This window comes from Euleptes europaea, chromosome 19 (genome assembly GCF_029931775.1).
Source record: "Euleptes europaea isolate rEulEur1 chromosome 19, rEulEur1.hap1, whole genome shotgun sequence".
In the NCBI taxonomy this organism is placed as follows: Eukaryota; Metazoa; Chordata; class Lepidosauria; order Squamata; family Sphaerodactylidae; genus Euleptes; species Euleptes europaea.
In genome coordinates this window covers 12,353,656-12,371,540 of record NC_079330.1, presented here as the reverse complement: position 1 = coordinate 12,371,540, position 17,885 = coordinate 12,353,656, and the positions used below count along the sequence as shown (strand labels likewise).

Genomic DNA, 17,885 nt, shown 5'->3' with positions numbered 1-17,885 from the left:
CCAGCAAAAGCCGTACCGGGAACCTGCTCTGGTTGCAGATTCCTGCTCTGAAAGAGGGATGGATAAGCCATCCCAGTCAACGGATTTACTACAAACAATCACTCCGTTTAGCACATTGGCTGTTAGAGAATCAAGTGTTTAAAACATAACACATAAGAGACAATCCTGTCGCCCCCAACGTGTAAGAGAAGCAGAGGAGGGGGCCGGGCACGTGCCTCACGTGCTTCCCACGTTCCTGCTTAAAAGGCTCCCAGACAATCTAGGTCTTCCTCTCACCTCAGAGCCTGTGGCTCAGTGGATTCAGCATGGATACTTTTGGCTATTTTTTTAAAAGCATCGATGCCAGCCATCAGGCAGAGCAATCCTGAGTGTGTAAGGGGGTAGTTAAGGGACAGCCGGGGACAACACCGCTACACCACCTCCTGAGAGGCTTCCCGGCCCCAAAAAAGTTTTTAAAAATTAATTTTAACAAAATCCCATGAAAATCCCCCATTGAGTTTCACGGGCCTAAGCCAGCTATTTTGCAGGCGCAAAAAAAGGGTGTCCCCGGGCCGATAGGGCTTAGGGAGCTGATGAACGTCGACTCTGCCCCCCCAGGAACGCCCCCCCCCCCGGGACACTGGCGCGACCACTTGCACTGGAAAAACGCTGCCGGGGAGGCAGCACTGGCAGCTGAGCCTCGCGCTGCCGCTTCACTCCCCGGAACTGGCATAAGTCACCCTGCGCCAGCGTCTGTGCCAATTTGGACAGCACAAGGGGCACGGACACTGGCACTAGGATCTCGATAGTTCCTAAGCAGCTTCCCCCCCCCCCCCCCGGATTGCTTGGTTATTGCAGCTTGTTCACCGTTAATGAGCATTTCAGTTGCTAAAGGAGCGCGCCGAGCACGTTCTGGCTTCCACCTCTGTGGCCAGGCAAACTGAGCCCTAGAATGCACCCTGTGGCCTCTGGCCATGCACAAATGGTCCTCAGCAAACAAGTCAGGATTGCTTGAGTGCGGAAACTTTGGAAAAGCGGCGCATTTGATCCTTGGGGAAAACCTGAATCAGGAGAGGGCACGGAACAAATGGTGAAAAGGTGGTCATTATCTTCCGGGTCCCCCACGCACCCCCTTTTGAAAGAATGAGCCAGATGACGGCTGTGTTAAAATCTGTTTTGGCTTGTTGTGTTGCCATGGAGCACAACAAAAGGGCCACTCTGGTGGAAAACTAAAAATGATGGGGCAGACCGGTACAATGAAGAGAGAGAGAATAAATATTTTAAGAATACAAAAATTTCTATATGGGATTGCAACATTTTATTATTAAAATATTCATATTTATTACTAATATATATTGCTAAATGTATAACTAAAATATTTTATTACATCTCTCTTTGTTGCAGTGGTAGCTTTTTGCTTCCCCCCCCCCACTTGTTTTTAGTCTTATGGAATGTGTTATGGCTGTGTGATAATCGCCAGACTTTTGAATTACACAGAATGCTTCAGCGTACCAAACAGGGTGCTGGAGGAGGGCATGACTGCTTAGCCTAGTGTTTGCCAGGCCTTCAGTAAATAGAGCACAGGGTTTCAGGTTTGCTTCTTCTTTTCCTCCCCACGCTTCCTGGCTCCCTTTTGCAGTCACTGTCATGGATGGGGCCCTGCTTTCTAGGCAACGGAAGCGCTTCTGGAGTTCCCCTGGGCCTGTAGTGTAAACAGTGCCAAGGCATCCTGGTACACCCTTACTGTAGGGGTGATCTTGTTGAGAAGGGAATCCGTGCTCCGGAGGGCCTTCTCAACACAAAGGGCCCACAGCTGGACACATCTAAAACCGAAGCTTAATTTTAAAGACAGGCTGTAACCCCCTCTTGCAACACACAATTTGTAAACCTTTCTTGATGGGTTCTGGCCTTCCTTCATAACTTTGAGCGTTCCATAGGGGTTATTTGCCTCATGGTCAATGTAACGTGGGTTCCCCCCCCCCCCCCATTTTGCTTCCCCACGGCATCGTGGCGCATTTATGCACCTCCTGGGTTTTCTCTGCTCTTCTCCGATCTTTTCCAAACCTGCTTTGATATGATGTTTTGGAAAAGGTCATGGCGAAGCCAGGATGGCTACCGTGTGGGCGGGGGAGTCCAGAATGGCCACCGCAGGGTAAATGGGGCAGGGAAAATGTGGGGAAACCGGCCATCCAAAAGCCTCGTTGCTGCTGTGGTGCATGGTTTCCGCAGAACATCGCTGTTGTTTGAACAGCCCCTTTTAGCAATTCAATGGTAATACCTTCCAGTTCGCTCATTAGCAGGAACTATTAATGGTGACTGCGGCGATCATCCCAAGATTTGTTAGGCTTCATCTCTTTTTTGTCGCGCAGTGTCATAGATATTTCTCAGGAATGACTTTTGCAGTCCAGTCCTAAGGATGGGTGCTTCTTCTCTTTCTTCAGTATTGATGCCATTTGCTCACGCGTTTGTTTCTGAGAATCCAGACTAACTGCACAATCCTAACCCGGGGGGGTGGGGTTCTGCTGCGGCTGGGTTAGCACAAGTGGCACTTTTAGGATTGGGCTGTTAGGGTACTTCCCACATTAGTTTGAACAGAGAATCTGGAGACATCCCTAGCAGCCCAGCACATTCCATCGTTTTCCCTGTTGTCGTCCCGCCCTTTCAAGTTTTCCTGCTTGCTTTTCTGCTTCCAACATGATTAATTCCTGTCCTGTGCGGGGCATTTATGAATTGTAAAATAGGGGGAGGCGGGGCAATTAAGCGCTGCTTTTCACTTTGCAGTCCAACTATATGTTAATGATTTTTTTATTCCAAAAACATGATAAAACACTCAAAAATAAGAGTGGATTTGCCATCAGAATACTTCATAAGCAGTACTTAATCTTAGTCCCAAACAATTGACTCATGGGTGTCATGACTGGCCACAGAGGGGACAGGAGGTAATTATATCTGTAAAACAAAGGTGTGAAGGAAAACTGCTCAGAGAAGCTTGCAAAGGGGACTTTAACTCCAGGCGGACATATAGTGGGATCTTGCTGGCGGGGAAAGACTTCTGTGGGGAAGATGGCACAGCACTGTATTAAGAGTTTTTCCATTCCATTTCCAGCTGATTGCCGACCTTTTCAAATGGCCCCTCTTATGGGTGGTCCCAAAGTTTCTCCCCCAAGCTGTTACATTCCTAGTTTCCTGTTATTTTGTTTTGTTTTGTTCAGTTTTAAGCTCTGGCTTCTAGTGATTTCTGTCTCATTCTGTGGTTATAGTACAGTCCTTTCACGTGTGAACTGAAACAGTATTTCACTTGGCTTAGAAGTGTGTTTGAGGTTGTTTGCTGATGGTGCATTATACATACTCACACCCTATAGGTCTATTAGCATTCTTATCAAGCTAGCCCCTTGTATAGAGTTAGCAACAGCAAAAAAGCCCACTAATGAATGCCACCAGGAAGCCCCTGAGGTTTACTTGGTAGTAAGCCCCTCTAAGTAAGTATACACAGGACTGCAGCTTTAGGGCATTTATAGGTTTTCTTTCAGGGTGAGAAGCAGCCCTGTTGGGTTAAATATTATAGTTCATATCCCGCAGTCAACATTAATAATGTCTTAAGGGTTGCTCGCCTTTAGCCGCACAGCTCTTTGGAGGATATTTACCTTATCTCACGGCAACTGGTTTAGAAATACTGACTAAAACAGTGCCAGAGCTTTTCCATCTACCGTAAGCCTGCTTTAATTACATAACTTTCAAAGAGTAGGAATCTCTCTAGCAAGAATAGTTGGGGCATAAAAGTGCGGTGTAGTGGTTAAGAGCGGTAGACTCTAATCTGGAGAACCGGGTTTCATTCCCCACTCGTCCCACGAGTGACGGTCGCTGATCTGGTGAACTGGATTTGTTTCCCCACTCCTACACATGAAGCCAGCTGGGTGACCTTGGGCTAGTCGCAGTTCTCTTTGAGCTCTCTCAGTCCCACCTGCCTCACAGGGTGCCTGTTGTGTGGAGAGGAAGGAAAGGAGATTGTAAGCCGCTTTGATTGTAAGCCCGTTTTTTAAAAAAGGTAGAGCAAAATCGGCATATAAGAACCAACTCTTCTTCACTACCACAAGCAGGGCTGTGGCCAGAAGCCTAAGTTGTTTGAACCATAAATGAGAAGTCCAGGGAGAGGAGGTCTAAACCGCTGTCAGCTATAAGGGCCCGGTGGAACCTCTATGTATTTCGGAATACCAGATGCTGGACGCCCTCCACAGAGGAGGACCGAAATGTCTGTGACCACCTTATGAGCTTCTCAGAGGCTCCCGGGTGGCTGTTGTTGGAAGCTGGAAGCTCGGCGTGATGGACCTTTCCACTGGTCCTGCAGGGTTTCTCCTGGAACTTTTCTACTTATTGCTGGTGTCGGAGGGCTTTCCTCCTTCCTTTCCTTCACCTGGACTTAACTGGGAGCTGCACACTTAGCGAGCCAGAAGGCAGGTTTGGTGGCACACTTGGTGGTGAGGCTGCGCATGCCCGGTTGAGTTGGCTTTCAGCACAAACCAAATCTGTATATCCCGGCACATGGCTGTGCTTCCAACACATACAAGCTCTCTCGTTGCGCTTGCTTTTAAAAAAGCATACATTTTCCATTCAGTAGAAAGTAACCGCACGGAGCAGAGGAGTCTTTGCTCCTCCCCTCGCTCTTGGTCAAGGAAGCAAGGAGAAGCTGCCTCCAGCCACATGTCAGCTGTCGTAGCCGCTTCGGAAAGCGTCCAGCATCTGCTGAAGTTTGGTCAGGGAGGGCAGTGAGGCAGGGTGGCGGCTCAGGAGCACCTCCTGTGCCTTCTGGCTGGTGGCTCCTCTGTTTTGCTGGTTCCCCCCCCCCCCGCTTCCTTCCCCAGATGTTTGCTCGTGCCCATTTTTTTCACTTATATCTCTTGAAAGCCTCAGTCCCCCGGCCCACGAGGCTGGGAGTTGGGCTGAAAGCACCCAAATGGGCAGGTGCTGAGGGAGGAGGGCATCTTGGCAAGGGCCAGGTGCTTCACAGAAGGTGATTTCCCCCAGCAGAACAGTCCACTTCTGTTGACTGGTTTCACCACTTGTTGCATCAGCAAAGGTATGTTAGGAACGGTGGGGGAAAGGGGGCATTTTCAGGGTCGAACTGGCAGGAAGAGTCTTAGCCCATCCCCTGCTCACCATTACCCCCTTCTCCAGCCATCTTACCCCTCCCCCCCAGTTTGGCCCCAGCCGGGCAATGGGCAAAACAGGAAAAGGTGGGAGGTAGTGCCAGGCAGAGAAAGGGTTAACCCGTCCACTATTTTTTCCCATTAAAATGCCTCTCGTCATGCCCATTCAGGATAGGTTTGGGAACTCATGTGGGATGGCAGTGCCACTCTTGACCACCTTGGCTAAAATTATCGGCCTGTCACTTGAGAGAAGTGTGCATGCAGGAGCATGTACGCTGTGTGGTGTACGTGGTGTGTGCCGGCTCCAGCTAGCGAAGTTTCCCCATTGGCCTGGCACTTCCCCACCCGCTTGCAACTCTGCTGCCGTCTTCAAGCTGGGACTTCGAGGATAAATCGGGCAGCCGGTGCCGTTGCAACCCAGCCCGTGCAGGGCTCGAACGACACGTACAAAGGGACAATTTGCTGGAGAGCAGCAGGCTGGTTCCAGAGTTCTGCAAAGGCCTCTTTTGTTACCTTAGACCATGTTTGTACTTGCTTTTCTCTGATAATAAAAGTCTATATTTCAACTGGGAGGAATGGAAGTGCATTATTTCAGGGGTGTGTGTGTGTTGGGGTTGGTTTGGAGGCCGCTAGAGGTTGGCCACCATAGTCCCTTTGAATTAGAACCCTCTGATTCCGGAAGAAGCACAAGCTCAGGGTTGGAGCCTCTAGAGGAAGTTCCAAAACTACCGAGAGCAACTGAGAACACCTCTCTGCGTGCTCTTGAAGCCCTGGTGTAGTGGGTTAACAGCAGTGGTTTAGAGTGGCAGACTCTGATCTGAAAAACCGGGTTTGATTCCCCACTCCCCCACAGAAGCGACGGACGCTAATCTGGCGAACTGGATTTGTTTCCCCACTCCTACACATAAAGCCAGCTGGGTAACCTTGGGCTAGTCACAGTTCTTTCTGAACTCTCTCAGCCCCACCTATCTCACAGGGTGTCCGTTGTGGGGAGGGGAAGGCAAGGTGACTGTAAGCCAGTTTGATTTTTCCTTAAGTGGTAGAGAAAGTCGGTATATAAAAGCCAACTCTCCTTCTGAAGTGGAAACTGAACATACATTTATGCTCAGATTCTTAGTCAATCCTGATGGTCATAAATTAAGGGAAAGGGTCAGGTACCTGCTGTGCATGCAGAAGGTGCCAGATTCAGTCCCTGGAATGCCCAGTTGGATAACTTCCAAGAAAAAGGCATAGGGAAAGATGTTTCTCTACCTGAGACCATGGGGAGCGCCTGCCAGTTAGAAGCAAAGGTGGGCTAGCTGGGTCTAGTTTATATGTTTGTGTTAGGCTAAGGAGCCCAGTGGCGCAGAGTGGTAAGCTGCAGTGCTGCAGTCCAAGCTCTGCTCACAACCTGAGTTCGATCCCGACAAAAGTTGGTTTCAGGTAGCCGGCTCAAGGTTGACTCAGCCTTCCCTTCTTCCGAGGTCGGCAAAATGAGTCCCCAGCTTGCCGGGGGTAAAGGGAAGATGACTGGGGAAGGCACTGGCAAACCACCCGTAAACAAAGTCTGCCAAGTAAACGTCAAGAGGTGATGTCACCCATGGGTCAGGAATGACCCGGTGCTTCACAGAGGATCTTTACCTTTTTTAAATGTTAGGCTGGAGCCAGTCTGGTAGATAAGCTGTTTGGAGCCTTGTAGATTGTTAGTTGCCATGGGAGAGGTAGCATGGCTTCCAAAGCTGGCATTTGGAGCCCACCATCCCACTGACTGAAGTTCGTACTGAGTTTTACGTGTTTTAAAGCAACCTCCGCAACGATTGCTTTCTGTTCGCTCAGAAAGCCCTGGCAGTCTTGAATGCGTCTCTTCTGTGCAGCAGAATGGTGTTTTCATGAAGTTTCTTGTTCTGTTGTAGAGCGTTTTGTTAAATATTATGGGGTTTAACAAAACGAATGAGTGCAGCTTGCAGCCAAGGAGAAAAGCAAGCGACTCAAGCTTCCCGCCTCTTGGGAAAAGGAGTCAGGAAACTGTCACTGCCAGGGCAAGTCAGCTTTCACCCCACAGTTGCACGGATACATCAGGATCTATAGTCACTTTCCCCACGGGTACCAGAAGCTTGTGGCCGTTCTACCATTTAAAATCTGTGGTTCAATTAAGCCTCACCTGCAAATAGGGGAAAGAGCCCAGACACATGAACAGATGAAGATGCCTTATATTGAATCAGACCCTTGGTCCATCAAAGTCAGTATTGTCTACTCAGACGGGCAGCAGCTCTCCAGGGTCTCAGGCAGGGGTCTTTCACATCACCTACTTGCCTAGTCCCTTTAACTGGAGATGCCAGGGACTGAACCTGGGACCTTCTGCAATGCCAAGCAGATACTCTGCCACTGAGCCACGGCCCCTCCCCGGCTTTGAGGGGCTCCTTTTTTTACAAAACCAGAAGGTGGGGAAAAAAGCAGGTCATAGGGAACATAAACGCCCTGCTGGATCAGACCAAGGTCCATCAAGTCCAGCAGTCTGTTCACACAGTGGCCAACCAGGTGCCTCTAGGAAGCCCACAAACAAGACCACTGCAGCAGCATTATTATCTTGCCTGTGTTCCAAGGCAACAAATATCATAGGCATGCTCCTCTGATATTGGACATAATAGCTATGCATCATGACTAGTATCCATTTTGGCCGGTAGCCATGGATACCCCTCTCCTCCATGAACAAGTCCACTCCCCTCTTCAAGCCTTCCGAGTTGGCATCCATCCCCACATCCTGGGGCAGGGAGTTCCACCATTTAACTGCGCGTCGCGTGAAGAAAGACTCCCTTTTGTCTCGTTTTGAATGCCGACGCTTCCTCCCAAGGCCACATTTCAAAGGAATCCGCTTTCCTCCTATCAGCTTGCTTAAAGGTAAAGGTCCCCTGTGCAAGCACCAGGTCATTCCTGACCCATGGGGTGATGTCACATCCCAATGTTTACTAGGCAGACTTTGTTTTACGGGGTGGTTTGCCAGGGCCTTCCCCGGTTGTCTTCCCTTTACCCCCAGCAAGCTGGGTACTCATTTTACCGACCTCGGAAGGCTGAGTCAACCTTGAGCCAAGGACCTGAAACCGACTTCCGTCGGGATCGAACTCAGGTCGTGAGCAGAGCTTTCGGCTGCAGGACTGCAGCTCACCACTCTGCGCCACGGAGCTCCTATCAGCTTGCTTCGCTGTCCAGAAACCGGAAGAGGGAGCGCCACGCGGACGCACCGCCCGGCGGCCATAGAGACGGCACAGGCCCAGAGAGGCCTGGAGAGAGGAAGCGGCCCGCTTTCACATCCGGGCTCCTGACCCCGGAAGCGGGTGTGGAGGGGCGGCTCAATGGCGGAGGAGGAGGAGGAGGACGGCGCCTGGCCGGAGGTGACGGGCTCCGGCCGGCGGGAGCTGAGCCTGTCGGCGGGGCCGGAGCTGGAGCGGCGGGTGGCGGCGGCCGGGGGCGTCCTGCCGCCGGCGCTGGGCCGGCTGGGGGCGTCGCTGCGGTCGCTGGAGGTGCGCGGCGGCTGCCCTGGCCTGCGGGAGCCGGGCCCGGCCTTGGGGCGGCTGACGGCGCTGCACACCCTGGCCTTGCCCGGCTGCGGGCTGGGCCCGGCGGGGCTGGCGCGGGCGGCGGGGCTGTTCCCGGCCACGCTGCGCATCCTCGACCTCTCGGGCAACGCGCTGGAGGAGCTGCCCGCCGAGCTGGGCGGCGCCGGCGAGGCCGGGGCGGGCGAGGCCGGGGCGGGCGGCGCCCTGCCCGAGCTGCGGCTGCTCAACCTGCGCCGCAACCGCCTGCGCCAGCTGGGGGCCGGCCTGGCCCGCCACGCCCCGGCCCTGCAGGAGCTGCTCCTGGGCGGCAACGGCCTGCGCGCCCTCCCCGGCGGCCTCCTGCCCGCGCCCGGCCGCAGCCCGCCTTTGCCCCTGCTCGCCACTCTCGAGGCGGCCGGCAACGAGCTGGAGGAGCTGGGGCCCCAGATCGCCCACCTGGCCGGACTCAAGGTACACCCCTTCCTCGGGCGGAGCGAAAACGTGTGCTGCGTTCAGTAAAAGCAGTGTAAGAAGAAAGGTTCAAGTTGCAAGCAAACATGATTGCAGGGGCTCAGTGGTCCAGCGTCTGCTTGGCAGGCAGAAGGTCCCAGGTTCAATCCCCGGCATCTCCAGCTAAAGGGACCAGGCAAGTAGGTGATGTGAAAGACCCCTGCCTGAGACCATGGAGAGGGGCCGTGGCTCAGTGGTAGAGCCTCTGCTTGGCCTGCAGAAGGTCCCAGGTTCAATCCCTGGCATCTCCAGAAAGGGGCCAGGCAAGTAGGCGATGTGAAAGACCTCTGCCTGAGACCCTGGACAGCCGCTGCCAGTCTGAGTAGACAATACTGACTTTGATGGACCCTTTCACATCACCTACTTGCCTAGTCCCTTTAACTGGAGATGCCGGGGTTGGATCCTGGGACCTTCTGCCAGGCCTGCCAAGCAGATGCTCTACCACTGAGCCACGGCCCCTCCCCAATAGTGTTACCTGGTGCCTTATTTTGTTTGTTTGCAATAGAGTCATGTGGCCATTCTCTGGGAGACGGTTGTCTGCAAATCATTCATAAGGAAATCTCTGGATATGAGGTTGTCACAGCACAAGGATAATATTGGATGGCATTGCCTTGTCCCAGGGGCAGAGCCAGTGTGGTGTGGTTAAAATGTCAAATTAGTACTTGCGACACACACCCAGTTAAAATCCTCACTTGACCCCTAAGCTATGCCTAATTGAAGCGGGGGTTATGGGGGGGAAGGTTAGAAAGATTCATGGGTATTATTCTGAGTTATTTAGAAGGAGGATGGGGTGGAAATGAGAATGGCTCCTTTTTGTTTCAAGGGCTTGACTTTTCACGTACTCTTTGCTTCAATTCTTTTCTGTTTGTAGACGTTGGATGTCTCTAATAACAAACTGTCTGAAATCCCTGTGGAGTTAGCGGACTGTCCAAAGCTGAAAGATGTCAACCTGAAAGGCAATTTCCTAAAAGACAAACGTCTCGAGAAGATGGTGAACGGCTGCCAAACGAAATCCATCTTGGAGTATTTGCGAGTCGGGGGCCGGGGGAGCGGCAAAGGGAAAGGAAAACAGGAGGGCGCAGAGAGAGAGGAGGCGCGGCGGAAGAAGAGGGAGAAGCCGAAGAAAAAAGCCAACAGCGATTCGGAGGATGATGAGGCGGAAGAGGTCCAGAAGCTGATGGTCAAAGTGCTCCACATCTCTGAGAACCCAGCGCCAGTGATCGTAAAAGCCGACCCAGCAGTCAAAGACGTCCGCCCCTATATTGTGTGCTGTGTGGTGAAAGGAATGGACTTCCAGACAGGCAATGCTTTGAAGAGGTTTCTTTCTGTTCAGGTATGCCTGAAAAAATTATGTAGGTACACATGAACACATGAAGCCGCCTTATACTGCATCAGACCCTTGGTCCATCAAAGTCAGTATTGTCTACTTAGATCGGCAGCGGCTCTCCAGGGTCTCAGACTGCGGTCTATCACATCACCTACTAATGAAGGCTGACTCAGCCTTCCATCCTTCCGAGGTCGGTAGTTTATTAACTACCTTAAGAAGCCTAAAAATGGAACATATCGCTTAAAAACAAAATACGCATCCCGGTTCTAATGAGAAGCTGCCTCCCTGCCCCAATGTCCACAGTAAAAAAAAAAAAATCTAATGTATGCTTACAGAACAGTTTTTTGGGATCACAGAGCCTTAATTTTTGATGCTGCGGTTTTGAATTTACTGAGTTTGTCCTTCAGCTGTGGCTGTTTTTCACTGAGTTTGATGGCAGTCTACTTAACAAGCTATTACATATGACCAACCCAGCTGTCATTTATTCTCATATTCCCGAAAGCTTCATACTTGTTTCATATGGGACAAGCCCAATAACTGCTCGACTGCTTCCTCGTTCACAGCTGGGCCACGCTAGTTAATTAGTAAAGGTCCCCTGTGCAAGCACCGGGTCATTCCTAACCCCTGGGTTGACGTCACATCCCGACGTTTACTAGGCAGACTGTGTTTACGGGGTGGTTTGCCAGTGCCTTCCCCAGTCATCTTCCCTTTACCCCCAGCAAGCCGGGCCCAGAGCAATGAGCGAGCCCTCTCCAAAATCACCCGTCTTCTCTTTCTCAGCTGCCAATCTGGGGCCAAATAACCATCTTTTAGGTTGGAGTGAGAATTAGGGAGTTTGTCCTGCCCTACAGTTCTTTCCACAGAGGTTGCCTTGGTGGTTATGGAGATGGAGCGTAACAGAATTGTTGTCCTCCTGCATTTAGCTGTTGCGGCCAGGGTGAGGTAAAGAGCTAGCTTTTCCAGGAGGCAGCCTACCACACTGAGAGCCGGCATGGTGTAGTGGTTAAGGTGTAGGGCTAGGATCTGGGAAACCCGGGTTCGAATCCCCACTCTGCCATGGAAACCTGCTAGGTGACCTTGGCCCAGTCAACACACTCTGAGCCTCAACCCTGGCAAGTATTTGGATGGGAGACCTCCAAGGAAGACCAGGGACGTGACATGGAGATAGGCGATGGCAAACCACCTCTGAACATCTCTTGTCTTGAAAACCCTACAGGGTCACCATAAGTCAGTAAAAAAAAAAAACCTACCACAGCTGATTCAACCAAAAAGAGCAGAGAACATTTCAGAGGGTCTTCTCCTGATTTTCTTCTATACATATAGGTGGTGTTGTCAGGGTAGGGGAAAGTTGAACACATGAAGGTGCCTTCTACGGAACCAGACCCTTGGTCCATCAAAGTCAGTGCTGTCTACTCTGACCGGCAGCAGCTCTCCAGGGTCTCAGGCAGAGGTCTTTCACATCCCCTACTTGCCTAGTCCCTTTAACTGGAGATGCCGGGGATCCCTGTCGGCTTTTCCTTTTCTGACTCTCACAAGGCAGTTGCTGTGGCAGAGTCAGTGTGGTGAAAGAAGGGGCTGCTATTTCTTGATGCAGTAACAACTGCACTGGCTCCAGCTGGAGTATCGGATCAGGTTCAAGGTTCTGGTTTTGACCTTTAAAGCCTTACATGGTCTGGGGCCATCATACCTTCGGGACCTCCTCTCCTGGTACACCCCCCAAAGAGCTCTACGCTTCACTGGTAATAATCTGCTGGCTGTCATTGGCCTGAAGAGTGTGTGGGTGTCCTCAACAAGGGCCAGGGCTTTTTCGGCCCTGGCTCTGGCCTGGTGGAATAGCCTTCCTAGTGAGCTGTTCCTAGGAGTGCCTGTAACACAGAGCTATTCTGCCAGGCCTACAACTGAGGGCAGCTGCAAGTTTATCCATCATTACTGGCCTCCTCATCCTTCTCCCCCCACTGTCAGCATCTGTGTGGGATTGACCTGCCGAAACTCGGTACACTGTGTTGTCTGAGTTGTTTTTAAGGCTATCTGGTTGACAATTTTAATATAAGTTTTTAATTATTGCTCTATGGCTTTTTATGTATTTTACATGTTACCCACCCTGAGTCCAGCCTTGGCTGGGAACGAGGGCGGGTTATGAATTTGAATAAATAAATAGCAAAGCTTTTTCTTTTCTTTTTTTGGTTCGTCGTTGTCGTTGAAATTTTTAGACCAAACTCCACGAAGACGTCTGTGACAAAAGGACAACAGCCACCATCGCCACGCACGATTTGCGGCTGATCAAAGGTCCTCTCCTGTATGACGCTCGACCTCCTGATGATTTGAAGGTGAGGTTGCATTGCTGGTAGAGTCGGGGACTGATGTCCTTTTGGGGTATATAAATCATCATCCATCCAAACCTTTATTGGCATAGAGACAATATTAACAATCATAAGGGGGTATATAAATTAAAGGCACGGAGCGGACAGAAGACTGGCTACTCAATTGACTCTCTCTGAGGCCATGAACAATCCAAGATGTGGTCACTGGCTGAGTGCCCTTTGTAACCACACAGGCAGGGCATGATATAGGGCTGTTGCGAGGGGGAAATGGCCCACTTTATATGCCACTGTGAGCTTCCTTGGAGAAGAGATTTGATAAAACTTGGGTAAGTTCTCAATAGAATTGCAACCACGGGACGTCTCTGCTGAATTCTATATTTTTCGTAGTGACACTGCTTTTAGTTGAGACATTTGATGATTTCTAATCCAGCAGAGTTGGTAGGTGCAGGGCTAAAACCTTAAATGATGGTGTTTCGTCACTTAGCGCATCAGACCAGTTCATCTACAAACTTTGTCCCAAACCAGTAAGCTCCTAATAAATTCAGTGCAAGAGCAGTTAAGGTGGTGAGTTAAGGTCAGAATAGGACCTGGGAAACCCAGGTTCGAATCCCCACTTGCGCCATGGAAGGTTGCTGGGTGACCTTGGGCCAGTCACACACTCTCAGCCTCAAACCTGGCTAGTATTTGGATGGAAAACCTCCCAAGGAATACCAGGAACGTAACGTGGAGGCCGTCAATGGCAAACCACCTCCCAATGGCTCTTGCCTTGAAAGCCCCACCAGTGGTCGCCATAAGTCAGCTGTGACTTGACAGCAAAAAAAAAATCAATATAGAATGTATCTTGGGCATGAGATTCACAGCTGACACTGTGTCACGGCATGAAAAGGCAGTGGGTGTTTCTGCCTCATCGATGGGGGAAGCTCTGAGTTGGAGCTGACTATAGGCACAATGGAAAGTTGCCTTGCTACATTCTGTGCCCTCCCAAATGTAAGACGTCCCTTTGGGTTGACGGCCTCCCCGAAAGGTCTATAGCGGACAGCAGCCCCGCGAGGAGTATTGTGGGGCTCATCCACAAACCGGTGCTGATGCCAATAACTTTCCACCTTTCCCTCGTGTTCGGCTTGCAGATCTCTCCCTTGGGCCGGAAAGAGATCAAGGCAAAGGACCTCCTTCGCCAACTGCAGCTAGAAGCCGACGAGCAGAGGAAGCAGAAGAAGAGGCAGAATATTTCTGGGCTGCACAGGTCAGTGTTAATGTCGGGGCACTGCTGAGAACCACAGAGCTGGAAGGGACCTCCTGAGCAATGTAAGATTCACAGCTACCTCCACCCCCATGCCCCCAGTCTCGTGAAGCCATCTCGTAACCTTAGGCCTATCCAAACTTAAAACAAATTACTATTTTGGCTGCTGCGGCATCTTCCCAGAGCTCAGACAATTTTAGTTAGGTGTGAGGTTCTGCAAAGTAGAGCCTAATCCACCTTCAGAAAGCTCCCATGTGCAAGGTTCAGTACGTGCGCAAGCTTGTGGTGGGCATGAGCACATGAAGCTGTCTTATACTGAACCAGTCCCTTGGTCCATCAAAGTCAGTACTGTCTACTCAGACCAGCAGTGGCTCTCCAGGGATGAATGCTGGCCTTTTCATGCTTGAAAGTGCAGATTTTCAGACATGTACACGGAAATGCAAACTAACTGAGTGCAGTTAAAACAAACTCTTCACCTTCCCAGCTTTTCTAGAGTTTGTAGTTGTGGTGGGGGGTTTTTTGTTTGTTTGTTTTTGGTGTTTGCAAGAAAACTGCTTGGGTTGTCGCTATTCTTGTTGGTCTTTCGTTCTGCTCGTTTTTATATTCTTATTATTTTTATCCAGGTACCTCCGGTTACTAGACGGGAAAGAGAATTACCCCTGCCTAATAGATGCTGAGGGTGCTGTGATTTCATTCCCACCAATCACAAACAGTGAGAAGACAAAGGTAACGTTCATTCATAAGGCAGATTGGGGATCTCTACTCCCTCTGACAACCTGGTTCCATCTCATTTAGAGGCAATCTTGAAGAGATTGAAGGAGTTAGATTGGGCCAGTACGGTTGGGAGGGCCAGACGTACTTGCTCCGGTCTGGTCTTGGGACTCCCCCCACCAGAGAAGCTTCTAGAGTTCCACTCTACGGTTTCAATCTTCTCACATCGTCTGGCTCTCCTTTTAGCTCGTTTAAATGCCTTTCCATCCATGGTCATGTTGGGCAGATATACCGGGATACCTTTTCCGGACCGTCTCTGCCCATGTAACACGGGCAAAATTGAAACATTGGACCATTTGATGCTCCGTTGTCCTCACTGGTCTCAAGATAGAGATGCTTTATTGCTCCAATCCTCACCAGCTTGAACCTCCCTCTACATGCCTGGGTGTTGCCTTTTTTGCTTGGCGACTCAACTAATGGTGCAGCAACATCGAATGTTGCCCGCTTTTTGGCCAAAGTGGCTGCTCTTAAGAAGAAAGAACTCTCAACGCCTACCTCTGGCAACTTTTAGTCAGTTTGCTCTGCCCCCAGTTTATTTTAGTTAGGAATTTTACCTATTGGGTGGACGCCTAATTTTTAGCATTGTTAACTTAAGATTGTATTATACTTTGTATTATGCTTCCCATCCCCCCTCTCTTCCTTTCTTCCTCCCTTGGTCCAAGACTGCGGTCATAGACCTAATAATAAATTATTAATTTCATTACAAGGCAGATTGGGGAGGATTTGTGTGGTTTCTGTGACTTCACATAAATCTGGCTTTGCTAGTTGAGGGTTGGGGTCAAGAGCTACACAAGGTTGAAGCCTCCTGCCTCCATTTGAAATCTGGCTCTGTTACCCCTTCCGCTTCTGAGAGCTCAGCAGGCACTGCCCATGTCCCCACTGTCTAGAAACTTTTTAAAAATGAATTTGCTAGCTGAAATTCAACCCTGAGCGTAATTCTTGGTTTGTAGTATAAAACTGTTGTGAAGCGGGGGCAGGCTTCACATTCCTTACCCTAAACACCCAGTTGAATGTTCACGGCAATCCTGTTGATCTGCCAAATTCTAGATTCTTTGAGGCATATTTATTTCCCACTTCATGCCAAAGGTACATTCTACTCTAACCATTTCAGTTGGGTTTAAAGGGCGGGGGGTTCCATTGTTCATGACTTTCTCTCAAGGAATGCTGGGCATTGTTGTTCTGCAGGGGGGCTGAGAAGCCTTGGCTGGACATTCTTGCCAAAATGTCATTCTCAGGGCTCCTTGGAGAAAGCCAGAACACTTCTGTTGTTTTTTGCAACACTTTCGTCTGCGAACGAAAGAGATCAGAACGAGATTCCACAAGACTGTCCTCGATAGCTTAGTTCAGCCTAGCCTTTATGCCGAGTCCAGTTCTTAATTTTTTTTCTTTCCCTTTATTATGTTTCTGTTCTGCGTGTGAAGCTTGGAAAAACGACCTCGGATATCTTTCTAGAGGTGACAAGTGCCACCAGCCTGCAGATCTGTAAAGACGTAATGGACACGCTCCTTCTGGTGAGGACGTATTCAGCCCCTGATCCTCTTTCTCCCCCCCCCCCACCAACCCTGCAATTTTTGCTGTGTATGCTGTTTAACCATAGATTCCGAAGTTTACTGTATGGTAGGAAGTTCAGCGGAGATTCCCAAGTTTACCGAATGGTAGGAAGTTCAGCAGAGATTCCCAGGTTTACTGTATGGTAGGAAGTTCAGCGGAGATTCCCTAGTTTACCGAATGGTAGGAAATTCAGTTTGAAGGCCGGTGTTCAAAGTAAAATTGCCCATACGCCCAGCATACCCCAGAGTAAGCTTGCCCATACACCCAGCGTGGTGGAGTGATTAAGAATGCTGGTGTGGAGTGGTGGATTCTGATCTGGAGAACCGGGTTTGATTCCCCCACTCCTACACATAAAGCCAGCTGGGTGACCTTGGGCAAGTCACAGTTCTGTTAAGAGCTCTCTCAGCCCCACCTCCCTCCTTCGGTGTCTGTTGTGGGGAGGGGAAGGGAAGGTGATTGTAAGCTGGTTTGATTCTTCCTTAAGTGGTAGAGAAAGTCGGCATATAAAAACCAACTCTTCTTCTAAATTACTCTATGGGATTGATTATTCTGTGTGTTGCAGTCATGTGCCAAAGGTCCATAGCATTGGTGCAGCAAAGCCCTCCATGGTCTGTCGTCACAGCCACACACACTCCCATACATGATGGAGGCTGAGCTTTACAGCATGTGTTGCTCTCTAGGTCCTTCCATTTCTGTCTCATTTGCTCGGGGGGGGGGGAGCCATCGCTCTTCAGGTACCAGCCTGACATAGCGCGACCTTGATCTCTTTATCGCAGAAAATGGCAGAGCTCCACAAGTTCACAGCCGAGAATAAGGATGGGGAAGTGAATTCTGATCCCAAATCAAACGAGATTCTCCACTGCGAAAACTCGGGCGCCAAAACAATTCCCAAGAATTCCCCTCTGATCCTGGAACAAGTTCGGGTTGTGGATACAGACGGCAACTTAAAGGTCCTCTACCCTTCGAAAACTGATCTCAGCACGGTCTCATCGCTCCTCACTGTAATTCATTAAGCCCACCGATGTTTTCCTCCGCACTGCTTGTTTTCGAAGGCCCCGGGTGTATATTTTGCAATTGCCTTGTTTTGCTACACTTTTATCCAGACAGAAAAACAGTCACCGCTCTGATTTGGTGGAGGATTTGATGAAACGCAGTGGAACAAGATGTTGTGGGTCTTGCAGAAGATTCCATAACCAACCTCATGTCCAAACCTGGAAGCCACACCAATCTCTTTTTGGATCAAGGTGCTGAGCTGTATTCTTCTTACAGAATAACTGTATGGCCCAGGCAGACTCAGGCTTTGTGGGGTGCAGCCCCACACAGTAACCGCCCTGCTTGGCAAGTCACTTTTTGACATGGGGGAGACGGGGGACACATCGTTGACTCCTCCTGACCCAACCAGGGGCTCTTCAGCCTCTTGTTCTCCAGAGTAGAAAGAAACACCCGAGACTTTTGCAGATTGTTTCTCTCCTGCATGTGAGTACCGAGCTGCATAAGGGGAGACGTCGTCCGAAGTCTCTCGCTGCTCTT

At 50.3% G+C, this 17,885-nt stretch overlaps 1 protein-coding gene across 1 annotated transcript; it reads left to right on the top strand.

The window, feature by feature from the left end:
- The first annotated feature begins 8,452 nt into the window (after positions 1–8,452).
- On the top strand, positions 8,453–17,368 carry LRRC47 (leucine rich repeat containing 47). The gene is made up of 7 exons (XM_056864892.1): positions 8,453–9,106; positions 10,017–10,478; positions 12,683–12,799; positions 13,921–14,036; positions 14,657–14,759; positions 16,226–16,315; positions 17,132–17,368. The coding sequence occupies exons 1-7, from the start codon at positions 8,453–8,455 to the stop codon at positions 17,366–17,368; spliced, it is 1,779 nt and encodes a 592-aa protein (XP_056720870.1).
- Positions 17,369–17,885: the final 517 nt, after the last annotated feature.